We start from the raw sequence: 16060 nt of genomic DNA on the forward strand, positions 1-16060 counted from the left end.
TCCGGCTCAAAGCCTGGTTGAGTGAAGGGGCTTTACTAGCACAACAATAAGCAGATGTGTTGCAAAGGAAAGCTGCTGCTTCCAATATTTTGCAAAATGTTTTCCACTGGTTACTGTTACCCCAGAAAGGCTGCTTCCTCATGTCAGAGACTATAAGGAGATAGTCTGTGCTGGAGTTGAGACCCAGGGGTCAGGATCTGAGTCAGAAGTGAAGTGCCAAGGTCATGGCCAAAAGAGATCATAGAAGATCAAGCCAGAGAATAATCAGCACTGTAGTATCACAGTGAGTGTTGCCATGTGCCCACCATGTGTCAGGTGTGCTAAGCAGGGCTTCACAACTCCAGGAGGTAGATCTTATGGCCACCATTTTAGTTAGAAGAGACCTAAGTCACTCGCCCAAGAAGACAAGACTCATAAGGTGACAGAGTCAGGATTCATATCCAGTCTGTGTCCATCAAAAACCTCATGCTATGTGACCGTCTCTGAGCCTGCCTCCCATCCCAGATGATGGCCACAGAGCTGGGGAATGCACATACATCTAGAAGGGCAGGAGCTGAGTGTCAGAGGAGCAGAACAGAAGCCAGACACCAAGACAGGAGAGTGAGTGAGGGGCTGGATTACTTTCCCAGCAGGAGGTATTATAGCTCTCACTGGGTGCTAGCTGCATGGGGCAGGTCTATCCAGTTTAAAGGCTCAAGGTCCATAGGATTCCAGGGGTTGGAGAGTCATGGAGGTGGCACCTGGAAATGCCCAGATTGGTGCTTCTCTCATTAGGGGCAAGCAGTGCAGTAGCCGTGTTTGGCCAGCCCAGTGAATCCAGCAGGCTGGCCTCCAACCCATGTGAGTCCTTAGAAAGCTTCCTTCTGCACTTGACCCTGGAGGGGGTGCCTCCCACCCCTCCTCGCTGTCTTGTTCTCAGTCACTGTCTAGAAAGACTGCTTTCTAGCTCAAAGGCAGCAGCTCCTAGTTCTACTCTGGCCTTCCTGAGTGGTATTTGCAAGCTGCTTAGCCTCCCTGGGCCTCAGTTTCCCCATCTTTAATCTGGGAGAGTGACTCGGGCCTTCTCCCCTACACAGCCCCATCCCTGCCTTCCTGGGAAAGGCCTTGTCGAGCATCATGGGGACCTGTCTCTCCATTCGCCCTCTCTTGCAGGAAGTCTGTCACCCAGCTGGACCTTGCCAACACCAAGAAAGCAATGATCGTCCCCGCGTTTGAGACTCTCCGCTACCGGCTCTCGTTCCCCAAATCTAAAGCAGAGCTGCTGTCGATGCTGGACATGGGGACCCTCTTCACGTTCAGGTGCGTGGTCCTTGCTGCCATCCCCTAGAGCCACCTGAAGACCTTCTCTCTCCTGGGAATCCCAGACACAATGGTGTTGGCCCAGGAGAGAAGTTCATTGCTGACATTAGACCATCCATGCCAAGGAGAGCACTGGCCCTGAATAATAGTTTTGGAATATTCTTGCCCCCGATGCCATGAACTTTATTTATGTGTCCAAGTGGAAGGATAGGCACTTTGAGCAGGAGGGTGAAGCTTGATACATTTTTTCTTTCTAATCTAAGTTTAGGTTTTTGCTCCCAATTCCCAACTCTCTTATTATCCATTCATTCATCCAGCAAGTGGATTTCATTTGATTAAGACCATGGAGGTTGGTCCCTTCCTTCCCTTTGTGTGTATGTGTGTGGGTATGTCTCTGTGAGTGTGTGTGTGTGTGTGTGTGTGAGTTTGAGAATGTGAGTATGTGTTTGTATGTGTGTGTAAGTGCATGTGAGAATGTGTGTGAGTGTGAATGTGTGAGGTCTGTATATGTGTATGTGTGAGTGTGAGTGTGAATGCTGTATCCTTTGGCCCTCAGGCCTGGGAAGGGCAGCAGTAACTTCATCAACCAAAGGCATTACAGTGACTCTAATGCTGCACACACCAGAGGTGGCAGCTGACTCTCCTGTTGCCCAAGTGACAATTGCAAACAAAGCAGTCATGTTCCTGATCCCCCAGGCTCCTGAGTCCTGCAGGAATGATGACAGGGGAGCTGCCCAGCCACCTGTCCAGGGTGCCCCAGGAGTCGGTCTGGCTATGCAGGTGTGATTGGGTCCCATTTTCGGGGGCCAGGCTGTGGCATTAGCACGACACCCCTGGGGTAAGTAGGGGTTCCGCTGGGTCTGTACCAGCCATACAAAGAGAGAGCTGTTGCTACTGCCTGCTCCACTTTAAAGAAGTTCCTCATTTTGAACAATAGATTCCCTTGTTGTTGTTGTTGTTGTTATGTGCCATGGAATTGGACAAGATTCATAGCGGCCCTTCCTTGGGTTTCTGAGGTGGTATCACTACGGAAGTAGATTGCCTGACCTGCCTTCTGAGGAGTGGCTGGTGGGTTTGAACTGCCAGCCTTCTGGTTAGCAGTCAAATGCCTTAGGCACTATGCCACCAGAGCTCCCAAAGGGTGCAAACAGTTAACACACTTGACTACTACCCAGAAGGTGGGAGGTTCAGGTCTACCCAGAGGTACCTCAGAAGAAAGACCTGGTGATCTATGCCCAGGATATCGGCCATTGGAGAACTATGGAGCACAGTTCTGCTCTGACACTCGTGGGGTCTCTGTAGTCAGCATCAACTCACTGGCAACTGGTTTGGTTGAAGAATGTCCAACTGTTCCTTTGAGCTAAAAAGCAACATTTCTAGACCTTCTGAATTTTATTGAGAAGATTATAGTCATAATAACTTAGGTTTTCATACCACCATTAAGTTTGAAGAATGATTTTCCAAACTTTATTTTGTCATTAAAGTAATCCTAGGAGGTAGGTTATCCGTTCTGTAATTCAGAGGGTATCATTTTCACATCTTGTACAGATGAAGGAACTGAAGAGCAAGAGGTCCTAATGGAGCCAGGACTCAAATGTCTAAGTTCCAAAAAGTAACCAGAGAATGTTAATACCCTACAGGGCATTCTTTCTTTTTAGAAAGAAATACCAACTTCCATTTTGTGAGTGTTTACAATGTGTGGGCACCGTAATCAGCTCATTCAATCCTCACAACAAATCTACCAGCCAGTATTATTATACCTATTTTACAGATAAAGAAATAGAGGCTCTGAGAGATTAAATAACTCGGGCAAGGACACACAGCTAATGCCATCAGACCTCTCTGATCAAGTCTTGAATTTTCTTACCAATCACTGTTTGAAGATACAGGGGAAAACTTCCTACTAGAAATGGAGACTTTGAGGCCAACCTTTAGTCTGAGTCTCCCACATAGACTCTGTAGCCTGATGTCTGAGCACCTGGGAAACTTCCACGCATCCTTCCTTCACTCTCCTTCCCCAGGTGATTTGAGAACTAATTTCAAGGCCAGATCAGGGCCATGAGAACTCAGGTTTGGCCTGCTGTGTCCAGGATTGCTGCTCTGGCCATAAGCTTGCAAGCCACCATGCCAAGTGCTAAATTACAGACTTTCTCTCCAAGAAATTGCTTTTGTCCCCTTCTCACCAAAGGATGAACTCTTAACCTCCAAGCAGCTGAAGACTACTCCTAATACACCCAGAATGAACGAGAAAGCATCCATACTCCAAGTCCTCTAGGGTAGTTGTTCTCAGAGTGGGGCCCCTGGACCAATACCATCAGCATCACTAGAACTTGTTTGAAATACAGTCTCAGGCTCCATACCAGACCTTCTGAATCAGAGACTTTGGGGGTGGAAACAAGCAGTGTGAGTTTCAGACAGCTCTCCAGGTGGTTCTGATGCCCACTCAAGTTTGAGAATCACAGCTCAAAGCAAAGGAGTCCCTGGGTGGTGCAAAGGGTTAGACACTCAACTCCTAGCTGAAAGGTTGGTGATTCAAACCTGCGCAGAGGTGCATGCTGATCTGCTTCCAAGAGGCCACAGCCTTGAAAACCCTGTGGAGCAGTTCTACTCTGCCTGCATGGGGTCACAGCAGTTGGAATTTAATTGATGGCAACAAACAACAACAACTCTAGGCAAAGTGACCCAAATCTCTTCTAAACAGCATCCTGCAAAGATATACCAGGAAAGCTCCTTCGTCGTTATGCTTTTGGTGGCTGCTTGAGAGTGTATGGTCTCAGGGAACAAGCACTGAAGGCCACTGTCTGCTGAGCGGAGAGTAGGTTCCTCATTTTCAGCCAGTAGCTCATTCTTAAGACAAGTTAATTATAGCTTAAGTCCCTGGGTGGTGCAAACGGTCTGCTGCCAACTGAAAGGTTGGAGGTTCGAACCCACCTGGTGGTGCCAGGGAAGAAAGTCTTGGCAGTCTGCTTCTGTAAAGATCGCAGCAGGTGAACCCTATGGTGCTCGGCTCTACCCTGTAACATATGCTGTCACCATGAGTCAGAATCAGCCTGACAGCAACAGGTTTGGTTATTTGGTTGATGACAGGTTCAGTGGGATCCATGCTGACCAGCCGTTCAGCATGCTTAATAGTGGGCTGAGCCAGCTCCCTCCCAGAGGAACATAGTTAACCCAGCTGCCCCCAGACTGACCAACCTGTCTGAGCCTTTCCCCCATCCCCACCATCCTTCACATAATAGGCCAGAGTTTAGCAGGTGTATAGGATGTTGTTGAGAGCTGAGGGTGTCATCTCTGTGACTTCATGTCATATCCATGTCACAAACAAAGGGAAACAATGACACAGCTCTTCTGTTCTGAGGAATTACTCTATATCAGGTGCTTCTCTGAGAACTTCTTATAAATTCCTTCTCTCAGTCATCCTAACTCCACAAAGGAGCTTTTATTAGTATTGTCTCTGCTTTACAAGAGAAAGAAAGAAAGGTAAACAGGGTTGGGAAAAAAACCACTGTTGAGTGATGGATGCAGACCCAGGCAGGCCGGCTCCAGAGCCATTGTTCCTTGTTGTTTTGTTACACTGCCTGTTAGGGGCTAGCGTTTATGAGTGCCTCGGTACGCCAGCATCATGCCATGCTCTTTACAAAGATCTCACGTGAGCTCCTCAGCAGTTCACCTCCATAGGTATTATTTGTATGAAAGGACAACAGAGCTTAGTTAGCTGAAGTGCTGTGTCATGTGAGGTCTCACAGCTCATAAGTGGCTGAGGTAGGATTTGAACCCTGGTCTGATGGTCCCACTATGCCATGCTGTGAAGTGAATGCACATTACAGCCGTTGCTTGGGCTCTGCCAAGTCTGTCAAAGGCTGCAGATGTCAAGACTGTCTGCTCAGCAGTTTACAAATGGGCAATCAGCTCCTTCCTGTTCTGATTTCAGGATTAGACTCGAGATTGGCATCCTCACACGGTCCCTGTTTTTCACACTCCATTAAAGCACCATCCCTCGACCTTTCATTGTTCTTCCTTTTAAGTGACCTTGGTTTTGGTGGAAGTTGCTGAATGAGTGGAGCTGAGATTCAAGCCCCCTGCCTTCTCCCAGCCTGGCCATCTCATCTAACAACACACCTTCTGGAAATCTACCAATTGGCCAGTGCGTATTCAGTCACCTCGAATTGTCCCTTGAGGTTCAGATCCTCCTTGTTTAAAGAGCAAAATAAGGAAGCAGTCACGTTCCCTGCTAAAAGAGCTTCACTAGTCACACCAAACACTTAACGCTCACTTGGACCCTCACTTGCTTTAAAGAACATTCCCTAAGGTGGAGATGGAACCAAGACTATGAGCTCCTTTCTCCCTACAGAAATTCTTGGGTGATCCAAATGGTTAAGTGCTCAGCTGTTAACCAAAAGATTGGTGCTTCAAGTCCACCCAGAGGTGCATCAGAATCCAAGAAAGCCCTGGAGATCAACTTACGAAAGGTCACAGCCATTGAAAACCCTATGGGTGGTGGTTGTACCCTCAGACACATAGGGTCACCATGAGTCAGAATCAACTCGGTGGCAACTGATTTGCTTTGGTTTTGGTTTTCTCCCTGTAGTGAAACTGTTGAGTTCACATGCTTCCTGCCTTGCTTTCAGCTTATGAAGCTTTTCTTCTTAGCTCTGTGCATTATTTTTCCCTAACCCATTCCTGTTGGGCCCTGTTCATAGCTTCACTGGACTCCCAGCTTCTTGCTACTTCTTGGTAGCTTCCAGAGGCATATTCCTGCCCAACTAACTGGTCATCTCTAACTTAGGCACCTCTCAAGCTTTCAGATTGCTCATCCATTCCTTCACTTTAGTGTAGCATTCATTGACTACTTGTTCTCTAGGTCAGAGAGTGGGAGACAGATATATAGGAGAGGTAGGTTAGCATTAGTCAGTTAAGGGTCCTGGCCCTTGAGACAGAATAACTGGGTTTGAATTTCAGCTCCACCATATAACTATATGTAGCTTGAGACTAGGTAAATTGTAAGAACTTTTTGTATTTGATTTATTTTGTTGTTGTTGAGAATGTACAGAGCAAAACATACACCAGTTCCACAGCTTCTGTGTGTGCCAGTTAGCGATGGTGATTACGTTCCTGGAGTTGTGCACCCACTCTAACTCTGCCTTTATGAGTTGATCCTACCCCATTGACATAAAGTTGCTGCTCCCTAAGGTTCCTGTCTAAGGAGCTCTAGTGGTGCAGCAATTAAAGCATTCAGCTGCTAACCAGGAGGTCAGCAGTTCAAACCCTCCAGCTGCTCCACAAGAGAAAGATGAGGCAGTCTGCTTTTGTGAAGATTTACAGCCTTGGAACCCTATGGGGCAGTTCTGCTCTGTCCCACAGGGTCACTATAAGTTGAAATTAACTTGAGGCAGTGGGATTTAAGGTTCCTAAATAATCTTTCCAGTTGCTGTTGTTATTTGACCCTATGTAGTTCTTAAAACACCATACCCCTCCTCCTCATTTATCGACTGACTACCTCATCTGACGTTTTGCATTTATGACAATAGTGAAAAATCTACTCTCTGACTGTTTTGCTTATTAACAGGGAGCAAGCATGGCAGCAACCGCTGTCCTCTCTCTCAAGCAGGGTATCTGGGTGGCCTCTGGGAAGCTGGGTAGTGCTGCTCCATGCCTTCTGCTCCCTCCTGCTGGTGGGGCTACTACATCCAGCTGCCACACAGCCGCCTCCTCTGTGGCCATGGCCTCCAAGCAAACATGCAGGCAGCACCAAGCCAGCAGTCTCCTGTTTCCAGCTCCTGCATGACCTGAGGTCCTATGGCTCAAACTTGCCGTGGGGTTGGAAGGGAGGAAAGAAAGAGGCATCAGAAAGGTTGTTTGGAAGAAATTCATGCCAGTTTCATGACATCCCAAAGCCGAACTGGGCTACAAGCTGGGTGCATGGCCAAGCTCCCAGTGTCCTCACAGGAAGCCCAAGCCTTGGTGCCTCTGACTCACCAGGCCCAGAGGCCAGAGCAGGCTCCAGGATCAAGAACTCAGGGCTTGCAGGGTGAGAGTGCAGCCTTGGAGGTAGCTCCACAAGGGACGCTCTGACCCAGCACAGGAGAAAGGTGTGATGGTTAGGCTGTGGGCCCTTTGGTCACACAGCCTGGTTATCCAGCTTTATCTCCTCTAAGCCTCCTCGACTGCAGAGGAAGGATGCATAACTGGACTCGTCACAGTGATGAGCACATCAGCAAATCTTGGCTGTTATTATTTCTACAACCATCTTTTCTAAATTAAAAAAAAAAAAAATCAGACAAATAAATGGTCTGAAAACAGGAAAATAAAAGTCCTCCGTTTTCATATACTGCCAATTTTCACATACCGACTTTGTCTTTGGAGCCTAACCATGTCATTAAGTGAGGAATCATATAATGCTCCAGGCAGGCATTTTTTGCTATTTTAGCTATGTTTGCTGAAAGTGAAGACGACTTGAAGCACTGATGAAGATCAAAGCCTTCAGTATGGTTTACACCACAACTTGAAAACAAAAATCCTCACAGCTGGACCAATAAGCAACATTGGGATAAATGGAGAAAAGATTGACACTGTTAAGAATTTCATTTTACTTGGATCCGTAATCAATACCCATGGAAGCAGCAGTCAGGAATTCAAGTGATTTATTGCATTGGGCAAATGTGCAACAGATTTAAAGTGTTAAAGACCAGAGTTGTCACTTTGAAGACTAAGGTGCACCTGATCCAAGCCATGGTCTTTTCAGTGGCCTCATATGCATGTGAGAGGTGGACGTTGAATTAGGAAGACTACAGAAGAATTGATGCGTTTGAATTATTGTGTTGGCAAAAATACCATGACTTGAATATACCATGGACTGCTAAAAAAACAAACAAACCTGTCTTGGAAGAAGTACAGCCGGAAGGAGGCCAGATTTCATCTTTCATTCTTTGGTCGTGTTATCAGGAGGGACCAGTCCCTGGAGAAGGACAGCACGCTTATTAATCATGCTTGGTAAAGTAGGGGGTCAGCGAAAAAGGGCAAGACCCTCAACAAGATGGATTGACACAGTGGCTGCAACAATGTGGTCAAGCTTAGCAACAATTCTGAGAATGGCCCAGGACCGGGCAGTGTTTCATTCTGTTGTGCATAAGGTTGCTGTCAGTCAAACTGCCTCAGTGGCATCTAACAGCAACAACATTATTTGGTTTTAAGAAGACTTCTGGGGATATTTTTGGTTTAAGGTTTAAAGATTATCTCAGGACAATAGTTTCAGGAGTAAGTTATAAGAATTTAATATATATATATAGTGTTTAAAATAGTAAACAGTGCATAGTAAGTACTTAACAAATGTTAGCTTATTGTTCTTGTACAATTGTTTTCATTTTCTATTGTATAAAAAATTACGGAAAGCTTAGCATCTTAAAACAGTGCAAATTTCTTATCGCACAGTCTCTACAGGTCAGAGTTCTGGGCTCAGCATGGATGGATTCTCAGCTCAGGGTTTCAGTGGGCTGAAATCAAGGTGTTGGCAGTGCTGTGGTTCTGATATAGAGCACCCGGCTCTCTGCCAGGCTCACTGGTGGTTGGCAGACTTCCTTTCTATGTGGCTGTAGAGTTGAAATCTCTTTCTTGCTGTCTGTCAGCCAGGGATTACTCTCATCTCCTAGAGGCCAGCCACAGTTCTTTGCCACATGGCTCCCCCATAGACAACACACAGCATGGCTCTCCCATAGACAACACACAACAAGGCTCTTTGCTTTCTTCCCAACTAGGCAGAGCACACATCTCTGTGACTTCCTCTTTTGCTTCTGACCTCTAGACCCAGACTTAAGGGGCACATATGATTAGGTCAGGACCATCCATGCAGACAATCTCCCTTTGAATGAATCCAAAGTCGGCTGATTAGTACTCTTAATTGTATCTGCAAAAATCTATTTTCTCATATAATGTAATATAATCATAGGAGTATATCTTATCATATTCCCAGGTTCTGCCAGCACCCAAATCATGGGGAGATTATACAAGGATGAGGGTCATTAGGGGTTGTTGTAGTTATGGTTGTGTGTCACCTTAGCTGGGCCTGGTTTTGAGTACCTGGGCAGCTGGATGTACTTATTCCCCATGATGATACTGGTAATCACCCCTATGGTATAATCTACCATGAGCAGCTGAGTAGCTGCCTTATGGATGTGGTCTGCTTCCAGTATGTATGAAGAAACTTTGAGAAAGGTCTGGAGCTTTTTGGCACATCTAGGCCTTGCATTTGGCCAAGTCTTCATCCCAGTGGCCTGTTGTGTTGTCTGCTGATCTTGAGACTATTTCTGGACTTGAACTAGTGGTCTGCCATGTTGCTTGATAATTTTAGAACTATGCCATTTTACTGGTTGACCTTGGGTTTGTCAGCCTCAGCATCCAGCAACTGCCTGAGTTAAAAGAAGCCTCCAGCTTCAGTGAGCTGGGAGCAAAAGGCAGAGCTGAAACCCAAGGTCAAGGGGCTTTCACCCAGCCCCTAGAGCTGGCACTTTGAACTCAGACTTCTAGGCTCCTAAACTATAAGAAAAGAAATCCCTATTTGTTCAAGCCATCCCATTTGTGGTATTTTCTGTTAGAGCAGCACTAGAGAACCAAAACAGGGGCCATCTTAGAATTTTGCCTACCACGATGGTCTTTGGTAGGAATAACTGTAGTACAGGCCAGCCTGCAGTTAGTTCCATGTAAATGATACACAACATTCCAAGAGTTCTCGTACCCTTTCCTAGTGAGTATCTCCTCGCTGGGAAGAATGTAGATAAAGGACTGTATCAGCTTGTACTTCCACTTCCTTCAAACCAGCAGATTTTGGCAAGCTCTCCTCCTTCCCCTCCACCCAATGGTAGTTCTTTCTGTGTCCTAGGTACCATGTCTGGACAAAAGGCCATGCACCCACAAACTTCGCCAAGTGGCGGACTGCTACCACGCCTTACCGGGTGGAATGGGAGGCCGATTTCGAGCCATACGTTGTCGTGAGACGGGACTGCCCTGAGTACGACCGGAGGTTTGTGGGCTTTGGCTGGAACAAGGTGGCTCATATCATGGAGCTGGATGCACAGGTGAGACAAGTAGAATGTCTGGCTGGTTTTGTGGGAGGGAAAGAGAGGCCTAGATCTTAGAGCACAAAGGGGACCTTGGAGACAAGAAAGCAGGGACCTAAAAGGGAACTTGAAGTAAAAATATGCAAGTGCTAATCCTCAAAACTGTTGATTCCCAAACCATTGCTCTGTCCTCTGCCCTTGGGTGAAAGTTAGATGCCAAACTAGGTCCCAACCATATGTGTGTTTCCTGTAACAAACCAATTTTTCCTTTATCCTCACCCAGCCCAGTGATGAAGATAGTCAAATGACAACTTCTGAGTCATAGAAGTGACACAAAGCATGTAGGAGCTCCATATGAATGACATACAACACATAGCTAAGACCCAACTGTCATCTACCCTAGAACTACAAGAGTGATTTTTTATGTTGTATTTAATGGTACAGCTCTTTCACCATTCAACTCATATTTATTGAGAACCTACTTCAAAAAAATCTTACGCATAAGTCCAATGTTTTAAACCAGGGGTTGGCAGACTTTCTCAATAAAAGGTCAAGTAATAAATCCTTTGGGCTTTGTGACTGTACAGGTCTTTGTAGCACTACTCGACTCTGCCATTTTGGTGCAAAAGTAGCCTAAAACAATATGTAAACAGATGAGCATGGCTGTGTCCCAATAAAATTTTATTTACAAAAACAAGTTGGCTGGGCCGGATGTGCTGTAGTTTGCCAACCCCTGTGTTAAACAACCAAAATCAGAGGTGCTCTGGGTAAGTTAGAAGAAGAGTGCCTGGGAGTTCAATCCCACTTTTCCCTTCACATGTTCTCCATGGCACCTCAGAGCACAGCATAAATATCTCTAAACAACAGCACCCCAAATTCAGGAAGACTAAGGTAGGGTGCCCAGTGTTGGCTGTCCATGAGAATCACCTGGAGAACTTTAACAGCTCCACCTAGGTTAAGAGCAATGCCAGGTGATTTTAATGCACAGCTGGGGTTGAGGCCCACTGATGTAGAGAGGAGGTTACAGAATAGTGTCTCTATTTAAGAACAGAAAGTGTGGCTTCTCCTATCCATATTTTTACTAATACTTAGAACCTAGAGCTGCTAATAGACAGAAATGTTTACTCTGTCTCAGCTCCTATATGAAACAGAAGAAATATCTTAATATCCATGCGTCCAGCAATGTTGTGAGGTGAACTGGTTCCAGTTCATTTTTCCACCACTAAAACCTGGACTTTATTTCAGATAATTTTGACGTAACTCTTGAAAATGTGTTGCATATTTTCCCTTCTTTGTCAGTAGGCCATGTCAAACATAATTTTACCCTTTCCAATGATTTAAGGAAATAATGAGTGAGCACTTGACAGGCAGTATAAAAAAAACAAATTCACTGCCATCAAGTCAATTCCGACTCATAGTGACCCCCATTGGGTTTCTGAGGTGATAAATCTTTACAGAAGTGCATTGCCCAGTCTTCCTTCCATGGAGTTGCTGGTGGGTTTGAACCGCCAACCTTCTGGTTAGCAGTCAAATGCCTTAGGCACTATGCTGCCAGTGCTCCTTTTGACAGGCAGTATATCCATACCTATAATAGTGGTTAGAAGGTGCTCTGGTGGTGCAGTGGTTAAAGCATTCAGCTGCTAACCAAAAACTCGGAGGTTTGAACCTACCAGCTGTTCCATGGGAGAAAGACAAGGCAGTCTGCCTCTGTAAAGACTAACAGCCTTGGAAACCCAGTGGGCAGTTCCACTCTGTCCTAAAAGGGTTGCTATGAGTCAGAATCAGCCCCATGGCCATGGGTTGGGTTTGGGATGGGTTAATGGGATTTACCAAAAAAAAAAAAAAAAAAAAAACAGCAAGCCCACTACCATTGAGTTGATTCTGATTCCTAGCATCATTCATTGGGTTTCCAAGGGTGTAATATTGATGAAAGGAGATTGCCTCATCTTCATCCCACAGAGCAGCTGATGGGTTTGAAGCACTGACCTTTGAGTTGTTGTTGTTGTTATGTGCCGTCGAGTCGGACCCAACTCATAACGGCCCCTCCTTGGGTTTCCAAGGGGATATCACTACGAAAGTAGATAGCCCAACCTTCCTTCAGAGGAGTGGCTGGTGGGTTTGAACCTCCAGCCTTCTGGTTAGCAGTCAAGTGCCTTAGGCACTATGCCACCAGAGTTATTAGAGGGCTTTTTTCCCTGCATAAAATGTCCCAGAAAGCTAAGCTCTGTGAATTCTAGTGTTTTCCTTTCATGGTTTTTCTCACTCATTCCTCACCACCAACTGTCACTCCTTGCTACTAGCAGTATTTCTGTGTTTGTAATAGCTACCATCATCCCCCTTCCCAATTTTCCTTTTCTGATTTCCTACTGAGGACCTCTGGTGGCTGCTAACTAAAAGGCCAGTGGTTAGAACCCACCAGCTGTTCTGCGGGGAAAAAGATGAGGCAGTCTGCTTCCCTAAAGATTTACAGCCTTGGAAACCCTCCGGGGGCAGTTCTGCTGTGTCCTACACAGTCACTATGAGTCAGAATTGACATGATAGCAGTGGGTGTTAGAATTCCATCAGATGTGCTCTGAACTAGGGAAATAGAAAACCAAAGCTTCTCAGAGGTTATGTCCAGCATCAGAATCTAAGTGAAAACGTGCTGGGTGCTCCTCTGACTTCCTTCCGTAATCTGCATTTTGTTTGTACAAACCAAAAACCAAACCTGTTGCCGCCAAGTTGATTCTGACTCAGAACGACCCTTTAGGGCCGTTAGAATCGCCCCAGGGGTTCCAAGGCCGTGCAGCTTTATGGATGCTGACTGCCACATCTTTCTCCCATGGAGTGGCTGCTGGGTTCAAACTGCCATCCTTTTGGTTTACAGCTGAACATTTTAACCACTGCACCACCAGGAATCCCTTTTTTTTTTGTTTTGTCACACAGAGGCCTTTTATTTTTCATCTGCATTTTTAAACTGTCCTCTGCCAAGTTGATGGTGTAATATGTAATGAGGATGTGTAGGGGAGAGTTGTGTTCTCAGTGAGTTTCAGTCCAGTTGAATATTTAGGGTTTTTTGGTTTTTTATTTTTTTTATTGTGCTAAAATATATATATATATATAACACAGCATTCCCCAATTTAACATTTTTTACATGCACAATTCACTAATACCAGTTGCATTTACTGTATTTTGCAACCATCACTGGTATCTGTTGCTGAGTTTTCTGTCACCATAAACAGATACTCAGTGTTTCCTCAACAATGAGCCCTCCTTTCCCCTGCCATCCCTCCTTGATAACAACTCATAAACTTTGGTCTCCGTGTATCTGCTTCTTCTAGATATTTCATATGAGTGGGATCATACGATATTTGTCCTTTCCTTACTTCAGTCACCGTAATGTTTTCAAGATTCATCTACAATATAGCTGTGTATCAGGACTTCAGTGTTTTATGGTGGCTGTATGTACATACCACATTTTGTTTGTCCAATCACCTGTGGATGTTTCCACCTTTTGGCTGTTATGAAGACTGTTGCAATGCACATTGGTGTACATTGGAACATATGTTGGCTTCTTCACTCCCTTTTTTTTTTTTTTTTTTTGGAGTCTCCTGTTTTGTACTGATCTGTTGAGATTGTCACTCATCCAAGCCCTATGAGACATCACAGAAGCACTGTCAGTTAACTGACCCAGAGACTCCCCCACAGTTTACACCATCCTAGAGCGGCCATGTGAGTGTGAGTTCACATTTATCAAGAACTTTTTATGGGCCACGAGCTGCGTTTGATCCTTAGAATCATCCTCCAAGATCAGTCTTTTACTTTGTAGCTGAGAAAACAAAGACTCAGAGAAGCTAAGTAATTTGTCCAGGGTCATAGCAATGGCCCTGAACTGTCTCACCCCAAAGCTGGCATGCTTTCAGTGGTGCTACCTGTGTCTTGGTGTCATTCTCCAGTTCATTCATTCATTCCCTTAGTCATCCCTGTGGACATTCACCATGAGGGCTCCTGCAAATGCTCACACTGTCCTTGTCTCCTTCCAGGAATATGAATTCATCGTACTGCCCAACGCCTACATGATCCACATGCCTCACGCCCCCAGCTTCGACATTACAAAGTTCCGTTCCAACAAGCAATACCGCATCTGTCTCAAAACCCTAAAGGAAGAGTTTCAGCAGGATATGTCCCGCCGCTACGGCTTTGCTGCCCTGAAATATCTCACGGCCGAAAACAACAGCTAGCACCCAGATGCCCACCACTAGGGAGAGACATACTACAGGGGAAGAGCCACTCGCTGTTGGGGCCCCAGCCTTCAAACTCAAAATTGAGCAATGCTTTTTGGTTTGTTTTCATTTGTCTCTTTGGCCCAACAAAGCTGTCCTCACTATGGCGATCTGGAACGAGGCTCCAGGCAGCCCCTCTCTGCCCCCAGAACCCGGCATTTCCCGAATGTGGGAAACAGCCTACCTCTACTTTGTCTTCGAGAATGGGACATGGCGAGTGAGAGGGAGGAAAGGGGTTGTCACCTTACCACAGAGCCACACAACCAAGGCAGGTCTTTAGGGTGTTCTCACTGCTGTTTAATAATGATGCTTCCAATCATAGCTGGGGAGGAAGGGAAGTCAGGGTGCTGGGGGTCAGCCATCCCAGGAAATAGAAGCAAAAATGTCTCTTCATTAAGAAGGTACTTTTTTTCCCCTGTAATTTTGATGGGTACCCAAGAAAAGGGCAAATCAGTGATTTAAACCAACCATTTGGAAAAATCCAATGGGGACACTGTTTTCTGGAGGGACCTGGAGGTGGGAGTGGTCGCTTCTTTATCCTCAAGGTCACTCTCATTTTGATTTGTTTTTGTTTGGGGGATTTTGTTTGTTTGTTTGTTTTTGGACTGGGAATCCAAAATGGGAAAGCTGATCCTTTTAGGTTCTGAAGGAAAATCAGCTGCCTCAATGTCCCTCTGTCAGCAGTGGCCCAGCAAAGAGGGCAGGAGTCTGGTGGGTCCAACATGGGCAGCGTCTTCAGGATCGTCATCGAAGCTCCCATGATTTCAAATTCCCTCCTTTCCTGAATCCATGGATGACCATGGGGACTTCAGGAATGACGCGGGCTGTTTCCTGCCAGGCACATTTCCTTTTGGCAGTGACGGATTCACAGGGAAGGGCTTTGAAGGAGCTACTTCAGTGCACAAAAAAGGTCCAAACCTCTCAGGCCTTTAGAAGAACTTTATTAATTCATGCAAGCCCAATACTGAAGATTCATGTGTCATTTGGAGACGAGAGAAAGAACATGCTTGGGTTCCTCTGTGTCATGACTGCTTCACTGTGGATGGGAAGAGGTCATGACCTTAGTCTCCCTTTGGGACTTGCCCAAGGGTAGGCAACACTTTCACCACTACACAAGTCGGGGAGACACTGGACTTTTTACCCGTTTTCTTTAATCTTCAATATTAATGTTGTGTTTACATTGATGAGAACAAGAGTCAATGCCCTACCCTCTGCTGGGCTGTTTGTAATGAGTTGCAATGTGACCAGCGAAAGCTGCATTCAATAAACGAACGTATGGACTGTTTCTTCCCCATGCCCCTCCCACTCCTGTAGGATGCTACTGAGACCCACTTCAGTGTAGAGAGCAAAATCGGTGAACAAACACTTCATGCTTTCCATTCTCTGGGTTCATATTTCTCATCATTTGAACCTTAACCATTTTCCCCCGTTGTCTGAAGGTGGTGTTGT

At 45.8% G+C, this 16060-nt stretch overlaps 1 protein-coding gene across 1 annotated transcript in view; it reads left to right on the forward strand.

Moving 5' to 3' along the window:
- Nucleotides 1-14569, forward strand: part of LOC103208507 (LARGE xylosyl- and glucuronyltransferase 1) — a 705596-nt gene extending 691027 nt beyond the window's left edge. The window contains exons 12-14 of the mRNA XM_007954215.2: nucleotides 1153-1299; nucleotides 10172-10367; nucleotides 14372-14569. Of these exons, the coding sequence (XP_007952406.1) occupies nucleotides 1153-1299; nucleotides 10172-10367; nucleotides 14372-14569 (541 nt within the window). The remainder of the gene's footprint in view (nucleotides 1-1152; nucleotides 1300-10171; nucleotides 10368-14371) is intronic.
- The last annotated feature ends 1491 nt before the right edge of the window (nucleotides 14570-16060 follow it).

This window comes from Orycteropus afer, unplaced genomic scaffold (genome assembly GCF_000298275.1).
Source record: "Orycteropus afer afer isolate SDZICR_OR568_19922 unplaced genomic scaffold, OryAfe1.0 scaffold00446, whole genome shotgun sequence".
In the NCBI taxonomy this organism is placed as follows: domain Eukaryota; kingdom Metazoa; phylum Chordata; class Mammalia; order Tubulidentata; family Orycteropodidae; genus Orycteropus; species Orycteropus afer.